Source organism: Sabethes cyaneus, chromosome 2 (genome assembly GCF_943734655.1).
Source record: "Sabethes cyaneus chromosome 2, idSabCyanKW18_F2, whole genome shotgun sequence".
Classification (NCBI taxonomy): domain Eukaryota; kingdom Metazoa; phylum Arthropoda; class Insecta; order Diptera; family Culicidae; genus Sabethes; species Sabethes cyaneus.
Genome location: NC_071354.1, coordinates 195,278,612 through 195,288,127, shown reverse-complemented (window position 1 = coordinate 195,288,127; position 9,516 = coordinate 195,278,612). Strand labels below are relative to the sequence as shown.

Here is a 9,516-nt window from a genome sequence, read left to right as displayed (position 1 = left end):
ACCAATGGGATCCACTACCAAAGATATGCATTTAAAATATAATTCTCAGGGATTATACATGTTACATAAATTTGAACTTTCAATGTCAGCTCTTGATCCAAACTAATAAAAATTAATTTGCTGAAAATTGTGTATTTCTATGACCTATCACATTTTCCAAAAAACCACAACTCTTTATTTTAAGAGGTTCTTCACATAGACGAGAAAGAAGGGTACCTGATATGGGAACGATTGACGCTTGCAGAAAAGTCAGCATGCGTTATACTTTTGCGAACTTTCAGTATTATTAGTATACCGTTCTGATTCAAATTCAAATGAATTCTGCCAGTTAAATCGATGTTTGCTTTGGCTTCTATGTGAATTTGGCAGTTCTATCTAATAAGGAAACGTAAATAATAACAAAAATATGTTTTCAATGAATAACCTGTAACTTTTGGCTTCGCTTCACTAACACTTTTTAACTGCTCCGGCCATATTAATCGCTGGTAAATGTTATAATTCGATTAATTGTGGTTTGAGCTACAGAATTCTGATAAAACATAAGAAGTTTTGATATTTATTACTTTTGTTTTTACCTGGAACATTATTTATGTAAGTTCGGGGCAAAATGCACCCCGTTACTCGGGGCACAAGGCACCCTCAGCAAACATGCTTTATTTACTTTGCTTCTTTTTAAAAATGACACGCAATTACGTCCGAATGTCTAATATGTTGTCAGGTACTGTTAAACAACTGCAGTCAGCACTGGAGGCGGTTAAATACTGTGTTTCAAAAATTATGCTTCTCGGGTACACGGAATTCCAAACACACCTCCAATAATTCATCTTCCTTCCCTCGCTTAGGAACTGTAATCACCGCATTTGGTAAAAACTAGAAACGACATTGTCAGTTAGCACACACGAATTGTATTACAATTATTGAATTCATTGAATATATTCCCATTAATTGATATAAAACATGCATGGGTGCATTTTGTCCCTGATAGTTGCGTTTTCAGACTTTTGCCTCAGTATCAAAAATCACTTTGCACGCCTTTTTTACAAAGGTTTCCAGCATGATATCTTGAGAAACTTTTAACTAATATTCATGAGATTATTCTTAGTATTCAAGATTGATATTTGCTTTAAGCTTTAATAGAAACAAACCACAATTTCCTTAAACGGTGCATATTACCCCAGGCTACCCTACCTTTGACGAATGGGTGCCTTAATCCGCCAAAACGAATACAAGTTTTCTGACGTCGGTTATAGTGCTTTCGTCGACTCTTTTCACCAACTTCAACAGATATTACGCCAGTTCCTGCGCTTAAATCACACAGACACTGTAATCCTGGCAGAGGATCGTAGAAGACATGAAGACGACACCAACTTTTCAAAAGGGCCAATCTGAAAAATTTAAACAAACCTAGTGAGAGTTTCTTTCCCTATGCTAGTCCAGCAGAAAATAACCCTCACTTGGTTTTTTACATTTTGCAGATTGGCCATTTTTAAAAGTGGATGCCGTCTTCATGTCGTCTTCGCTCCTCTGCTAGGATTACTTTGCTGCTGTGTTTCAAGCGCAGGAACTGGTGTAATATCTGCTGGGGTTGATGAAAAGAGTCTACGAAAGCACAATGGCCGACGTGCTGTTTGTGCTTTTTAACATTTATTAGAACCTATCCCAAGCGTTCACCATTTCATTAACTACAGTTTCTTATAGGTAGGCATCTGCGAACTTAACCCTCTTACGGGCAACATCGTAAACACGATGCTAGTAAGCTGAAGACAATTTTTTATGAACGTAAACTTCTCTTTACCCTTTTTCATATTCATAATGCACAGTTGGGGGCGGCGAAAATCGGAGTCTGAGGGTGATGCCCCTACATGCATCATAAATTTTTCGTGTACAATGACTTTTTCAAATATTTAGTCCTAATTTTTATACTAAAAAAACGAAGCAAAAATGTTTCTGTTTATCGTTCTGCACCAGATCGATTTTAAACCCGTATACGAAAATAATTTTTATTCTTTTTGAAACAAAGCTGACATCCCAGAATGTTTTCTTCAAATACTGGCCATGCGGAAAATACCCGGTTTGGTTTGGTAAATTCTACCCGAAATTTCGCAATAAAATTTGAAGAAAATTATGATGATGGTGAAACTTTCACTACAGACAAACAGACGAGACACTCGCGATAATTCCATCGTCCAATCAACATGGCCACACCGCGGCGCGCAAGTGTTGCTTTGAGTTTTCAGTTTAAAACCATTCAAATGTACAAAACCCTACAGCATAAAACCCTGCAAATGCAAGCTACGCCGCAACATGCATAACAGAGGGTGCTAGTGTGCAAGCAAAATGTGCAGGACGATGGTTTTTAAAGGATTTTCTTCTAAGTGTCATGTCAGTTCGTCAGTGCTTTCACTTTGATGTGATATTGAGATGCATTGGAAACGAGACTCGTTCCATCCTGGTTATGCTCGTTGTGTACCTGATTGTTCAACAAGAGTGTATTTAAAAAGATTTATAATACTTTGTTACATCTTAATTTAGTAATAAACAATCAATAGTGATAGCAAATCAGAAACTCAAAAATTGTTCCCTTTGGCACGGTTGGATTTTGGAAACATACATTTTTCTGGCATGTTGCCAAAAACAAAAAGATACTGCATACTAAAAATTACTCAACGGTATTGCGATATTTGCCCCTATTTAGACTACCCCGATTTACACGATTATCACAGTCGAATTTCGCACACGATGTCGCTCAAAGGAAATGAAGTGAAAAAAAGGGGAAGAAGGAAAAAGAAGTCAAACTCATTAGTAGATCAAACTAAAAGCCGCTCTAATGTCAGATTAACAATGCAAAATGCGATACGTTGCATTAAATGATAATCACAGTAGTCTAAATAGTTATAAAAGGGACAATATGGATTTCGGTTTTCTTGTTTCGTCAATTTCGATTTTCTTGTCTTATGTCTACAAAACTGGCGATTTCTGGTGCCGTTACTCAATTTTTTTTACAAAATATTTATGGTCCAGTTTAAGACCAATTTTGAGCTTAATTTAATTTCAAACTCAGATTAAATTTAAAGCCCAATTTCAACTCCGATTTCAGAACCAATTACAAATACAGTTTCATTTCCAATTATATTTCAAATTATACCTATTTCAAGTTTCAGTTCATTTCCAAGTTTCAAGTACAAAATCAACTGCAATTCAAGTGTGTTATATTTAAAATCTGATTTAAAATTTTAATCAGGTTTTATATTTTAAATCTGATTTCAAGTTCAATATGAGTCCAATTTCAATTCTAATGTCTTGTCTCATTTTAAGTCCAATAGGACACCACACGAACCGTTGCTTTTCAAGAGATGGCGCTTTTCTAGTGGTAGTAAAATCAAAATTTCTCGCTTATTTATGTTTACCTATCTGAAAAACAATCACTAATCATATTTTATTTGTTGTACAGTTATTCTGTTATACTTAATTTTCATGATTTCTGCCTAATTTTGATAAAAAACAAACATTTCCTATACCTCTCCATAGCATCTTACTACCAGTCATCCGAGAGCCCTATAAAAAGCTAAAGCCCTATAAAGATACATTTATAGGGCTTTATGAAAAGTATGTTTGCGACATTTCAATTCGAAAAAATTAAATTTCGCAACATGAACGCAATAAATAAAAACAATGTTTACCAACTATTTATTGGTTCAGGTGTCAAACGTTATATTGCGATTAGCGATAAACACAAAAGAAACTGAGATGCATGAGAGAGTAAGGGTGTTAATTTCAGTTAATTTATTGTCGCGCAAAATTCAGATATTACGGAAACGCACACTATGCGCTACGAAGTAACGACATCTGTTATATTCAACAGGGAAACATTGATAGTTTCAAGCATACTCTCACGCATGGCGCATGATGAAACACTGGCGCCAACTTCTGTTATTTATTATCAGAAACTAGAGGCGGTGTCCTATTAAAGTCTAATTTAGAATGCAATTTTACGTCCTATTAAGTCCCAGTTCAATCCCTATTTCATGTCTAATTTCAAGTCCAATTCGAAACCATTTTCTGTTTAGTTTTAAGTCAAAACAAAAGTTTCGAATAAATATTTGGGTCCAAGTTGAAAGCCGATTTAAAATTAGGATCCACATTTTTATCTAGTATGAAGTCCAATTTCAAGTTTAATTATAAATCCTATTTCAAGCTCCCTGATGGACCCAAGCTGACGTATGTTTTCCGCCTTCTCCCTAAAATGTAATGTAAAAAAGCCCCTAAACCAAACATGGAAATCTGAATTTTTTAACCTATTTGGGCGGCATTCTTGCGATAAGAAAAATTACTTGCGCAAAAATAAATCAGCCATTCTATAATTACTTGATTATATTTTACACCAAAACATGCTTTTAACACAGAGCGGCCCGCGGGCCGCATGCGGCCCTTCAAGCTGTTGTTTGCGGCCCTCGGGCTGATTTGAGAGATGGAGGACTTATGGGTAACTTTTTTGATGACACAGGGGTCACTCAAATTAGCCATAATGCCTCGTGCATTTTTTAGTTTCGAATGCTTTCCGGTTTAAATCTTGTGGTAATTTCCAGAAAATGGTTGTTATTGCCGCATATTTTGCATTTTGTTATGCGCAGGAATGGCGAGAGGAATTTGCGGCCCGCGACATTTATGGGGCGATCTCGTTTGGCCCGCACCATGCCTATGCCTGGGCACCACTGTTTTAACAGGTCGATGCCCCACCTTCTGTTTATGTATGGGCACGCCAGTGATAACATCCATTCATGTAATTGGCTAATAAACTTGTCTGGATCAGTAAGGTATCTGACCCACGAATATAGGCTTAAAAATTAGCGAGGAAATCACAATAAAACTTTGATACAAAGGAAATGCTCCCGAAAGTGCCAAACAATTATCGAGCTTAACGGGATGAAAGCACAAAGGCAAATAGAAAGTGTGTCAGGACAAAAATACAATAATCGAAAAATAACAATTCGACAAAACCGAAGTCTAACATGTAAATAACTGAGAGGGAGAGTTGTTTTTTGCTGGAACGGCATACAAAACTGATTGAGTTTGTTTACATGCTCAACTTCAGCCCTATTGAATTACTGGTCTTCAATGACAGATTTCAGTAGCAATAAAAATACCAACAATTTTGTAAAGTTTGCAAGACATGGTATATATATCTTTAGACGATCAACTACATTACAGAGCAAAATTAATATTTCCACCGCAATGCTCGATAAATCGCATATTTCGCAATATATTTTAGCGGATTTCAGCGGAGTATCATTTCAAACTAATAATTCTCGTAGTAAGAAGAACAAGTAGATATATTGTGAAAATCTGGTAACCAATTGACTGAATTTGAACTCTTAAAAAAAAAGAGTCACCTTTATTCTTGTTTACGGCCATATCCTGCTTTCGTACGAATAGTTTGCTTCGAACGAATCGGGAAGTTCTATTCTCATATTCGAATGAACAAACGGAAGGGGCGTTCGAACATTCGAATTGATTCGAACGAAAACAAGAATACGAGTCGGCTTAACTTTCGAACGAATGTCATTCGTACGAAAACAAGAATAAGGGTGAGTAAAACCTAGTAAGTAAAATAATGTTGAATTCACTATTTAGCATATTTCGGTGAAATGGAAAACCTGAAATAAAACTTTGAAAAACCCACAACTTTCTAATTCAGCAAAAGTACATAAAAGATTTGAGGTAAAAAACAGTCTTATTTATTTTTTTTTAACATTTTAGTTGAAATATTTAACATTTTAGTTGAAATATTTAACATTTTAGTTGAAATATTTAACATTTTGCTGTGATTTAAAAACGAAATGCACTTTGGTAAGTAAGGAACTATTTATCACTTTCATTTGATTTCTCAGCAGGTTTTTCTTCCGGTTTCTCAGCTAGCTTCTTCATCGGTTGCCCAGTTTGAGTAATAGGAATAGCCCGGGGGTCCTCCGGTTCGGATAAAGCCTTTTTCGGAGCAGTGATTGTTAGTATTCCATCCGACGACAACGAAGACACGATTGCTTCCGGATCGTGACCATCCGGCAACATGTAGCGTCGTACGAAGTGAGATATAACCGTGTTCATCCTGCTTTTCCTCATGTTTTCCTTCTACCAAAATGCTGTTACCAGTCGCTTTAACGGAAATCTCATTCGGAGAAAACTGCTACACATCCAGATTTATTTGAAACTTATCACCCCTAACACTAACCGTTGATCCGGAATCCTGACGTGAGGCACCATGCCACGGTCGACTGTAAAAAGCACGGGGACGATTCTGTTGAAGTGCAGAACAAGTAGCTGCAGCTGAGGTAAGAGCCGTTAGCAAGTCATCGGCAGTGAGAGCACTTCCGAACTGTTGGTCCAACAGCCGGGATGTGCGAAGTGGTGTATCCCAGCAGTCCTCCCACCAGTCTCGGAATAAAATCGGCACGAATGGCATTATCGCTTTTGTTCACTGTTTACTTGAAATTCAAATATTTTGTTTCACTTGATGATTTTACCGTCAAGAGCTCACGTTTTCACTTGCTTTTTCGAATTTGAACTGATATGCTGCCAGAGAGACGCTTCCCCTTTTTATATGAGAGCGTCTAACTCATCCGTTCATTCAAAGGTGTCACACCACGCGCTGTTGCCTGTTTGCGCGCGTACCTATTCATTCTTGATGATGCCAGAATTTTCGCTTTGCATGATTCATTCAGTTTGAATGATTTGGGAATTGTCATGTTTAATCATAAATATTAATATATATTTAAACTGTAATTATAATTGAACTTCTGTGTGCATTCATTGTATGCAAGAAAATGTATAACATTGATAGCAACAATATTATTTTAGTCAGAATATTAAGTAAAATTAGATAGAACTATGTACTAGTAAAGTGAGGTCCGCTGTGTTATGTTCTAGTTCTCGTATGTTGCAAGCTTTAAAACTGTGTTGAAATTTAGGATTAAAATTCTGAATAAAATATATACGAATTCAACTGAAAGTAAAATATGTTGCATAGCGTTGAATTTATTCTGTGACAATAAAAAAAATTATGAGCTCGAATTTTCTAGCACTTTCATATCGCGAGAGAATGAACATTATTGTATTATATGCTATAAAAATCGAGAATTTTCTAGTACTTTCATGATGCGAATAAACAATAATGAACGCATGAATAACACAGCGACGCTCCCAATGAACTTCTCCTCGTATAAAAAGGGTGAGCGTCTTTCGTTCAGCATTCAGTTATCAATCGTCGTTGCAGCAGCTTGCGAGCTAGTGAGTTAGTGAGATATACATACTTATTGCGAAGGTGTTTTCGCTTCGTGTTCTATTTAAACTGTGAAGAAATACATTCCAAAAAACTGTAAAAATGCCACTCGTGCCAATTTTGTTCCGAGACTGGTGGGAGGACTGCTGGGATACACCGCTGCAAACGTCCCGACTAATGGATCAACATTTTGGAACTGGTCTCACAGCTGATGATCTACTAACGGCTATTACCTCATCTAGACACTTGCCACAACAGCAAACTCATCCAAGAACTGGTTACAATCGACCATGGCGTAACACCAGCCTTGTCTCACGGCAGGATTCTGGTTCAATGGTTGACATTAGCGGTAATAAGTTCCAGATTAATTTAGACGTGCAGCAGTTTTCTCCGAATGAGATTTCCGTAAAAGCTACCAATAATAGCATTTTAGTGGAAGGAAAACACGATGAAAAACAGGATGAACACGGTTTTATCTCCAGACATTTCGTGCGGCGGTACATGTTGCCGGCCGGGCATGATCCGGATGCAATTGTGTCTTCGCTGTCGTCGGATGGAATCCTTACAATCACTGCCCCAAAAAAGGCCTTGCCAGAACCAGAAGGGCCCAGAACAATTCCCATAACCCAAACTGGTCAACCGATGAAGAAGATAGCACAAAAAACAGAGGGGAAATCTGTTGAAAATTCCAAGGAGACCGGCAAATAAATTTGTCGTTAATCATGCTCATTTACATTCATCCATTTAACATAAACATTAAAGAATACTGTATTTACGCAATAACACAAATACCATGATCTTTTAAATTAAAATCTAATATTAATCATATAATTAGTTGTTAAACAAAGTTAACCTTATTCTTTATCGATCAAATTGATCCATTATGTGCTATCGCTAAAATAAACAAGTGACAAAGAAGTGTATCATTTATCTATTAACTTCCATAGAAAGAAAGAAATTTTATTCAAATAGCTAAGAGCTATAAAACATAATTTACTAAGGCTTTCGGAACGAAGTAATTCGACTCCAAACACTTCAGGTTTCCATTTCTTAACCTACATCAATGTAGATTATTTTATTAATCAGATTACAAAAAAAAAATAACACCATTCCAAAATTACCAACAGACAATTCACTTCTCATTTTCTCCCGTCTGTGTTATCGGAATAGTTCTTTCATTCGCGGCTTGTCCGGTAGGTGGTGGTAGAGCCTTCTTTGGAGCCGTTATGATTAAAATGCCATCTGAAGAGAGGCACGATGTAACATCCTTTGAATCGTGACCGCCTATAGTTATTGCGAATAAAAAAAAATGTTTTCTGTTAGTTCCCACAGAGCATATTTGTGCAGAATTTGTTAACATACTTGGCAACAAATAGCGCCGCACAAATTGCCTTGAAACGAAACCATGTTCGTCCTGTTTTTCCTCATGCTTTCCCTCCACAATAATATTGTTGTCGACGGTTTTGACGGTGATCTCATTGGGACTGAACTGCTGCACATCTAGATTAATCTGCAGTTTTTCACTATCGGTCGCCGTAATTCCACTGTTGAAATGACTGTAGTTATTGAAATTGGCCCAAGGACGAGCAAATCCTAACCGTCGCAGGTCCTGTGGGTGACAGCAGCTCATCGCCCGGAACAGGTCCTCATTGAAGATTCCGCTGCCGAAATGCTGGTCGAAAATGCGGGAAGTGCGTCCGAAAGGGCTGGGCCACCAGCTGTCGTCCCACCAGTCGCGAAAGAACATCGGCACCAGTGACATTTCACTTTACTATTTTCTTTATTTTCTCGAAATTTTTTAGGACGAAGGAGTTAATGTTTGCTGTTTTTGACTGTTCGTTCGTTATAACACTGTTACAGACATTTCGCCGGCAAGCGCTTTTATATACTAAGAGCTATAAATTCAAAAATGAGTAACGGACATGCGCATTTTAGGGAGCTCTCTAAAGGTACATGTACTTACTCACAAGCTGATACTGTGTGAATTAAATTTTCGAGAATAATCAATCTTTCATGCATAGGCAAAAATATTCTATCCGTGAAAGATCAATGTGGAGAATTATCCGGCGCTGCGAAGTGTCTTGTTTTTGTTTTGCACTGTAGCATGAGTTACATTTTTCCCGCTTTGTGGGGGTGGCGAGGGTTACATACTTGAACTTCGATTCAGTGTGGATCAGTCAATTAATTGTGACTAATCTTTTTAAATAGTATATGAGTGAACTTTGGTTACGTTTCAGCCTGGT

General features: G+C 37.1%; 2 protein-coding genes and 1 pseudogene across 2 annotated transcripts; 1 reads left to right on the top strand and 2 right to left on the bottom strand.

Annotated features, from left to right (window-relative positions):
* Positions 1-5,859: 5,859 nt before the first annotated feature.
* LOC128736515 (protein lethal(2)essential for life-like) lies at positions 5,860-6,457 on the bottom strand (annotated as a pseudogene).
* An 844-nt stretch (positions 6,458-7,301) lies between these two features.
* Positions 7,302-8,116, top strand: LOC128737143 (protein lethal(2)essential for life-like). Its single transcript, XM_053831709.1, has one exon. It carries the CDS (start codon positions 7,376-7,378, stop codon positions 7,979-7,981), a length of 606 nt encoding a protein of 201 aa, XP_053687684.1. The 5' UTR covers positions 7,302-7,375; the 3' UTR covers positions 7,982-8,116.
* Positions 8,117-8,405: 289 nt separating this feature from the next.
* LOC128736514 (protein lethal(2)essential for life-like) lies at positions 8,406-9,035 on the bottom strand. The gene is made up of 2 exons (XM_053830999.1): positions 8,636-9,035; positions 8,406-8,557 (listed from the first exon to the last, which is right to left on the bottom strand). The coding sequence occupies exons 1-2, from the start codon at positions 9,033-9,035 to the stop codon at positions 8,406-8,408; spliced, it is 552 nt and encodes a 183-aa protein (XP_053686974.1).
* Positions 9,036-9,516: the final 481 nt, after the last annotated feature.

Excerpts from the sequence above, each read along its gene's own strand:
- LOC128737143 (XM_053831709.1), top strand. The coding sequence starts at position 7,376 with ATGCCACTCGTGCCAATTTTGTTCCGAGACTGGTGGGAGGACTGCTGG.
- LOC128736514 (XM_053830999.1), bottom strand. The coding sequence starts at position 9,035 with ATGTCACTGGTGCCGATGTTCTTTCGCGACTGGTGGGACGACAGCTGG. Across the intron at positions 8,558-8,635 it reads GCGGCGCTATTTGTTGCCAA|GCGGTCACGATTCAAAGGAT; the intron begins GTATGTTAACAA and ends CAATAACTATAG.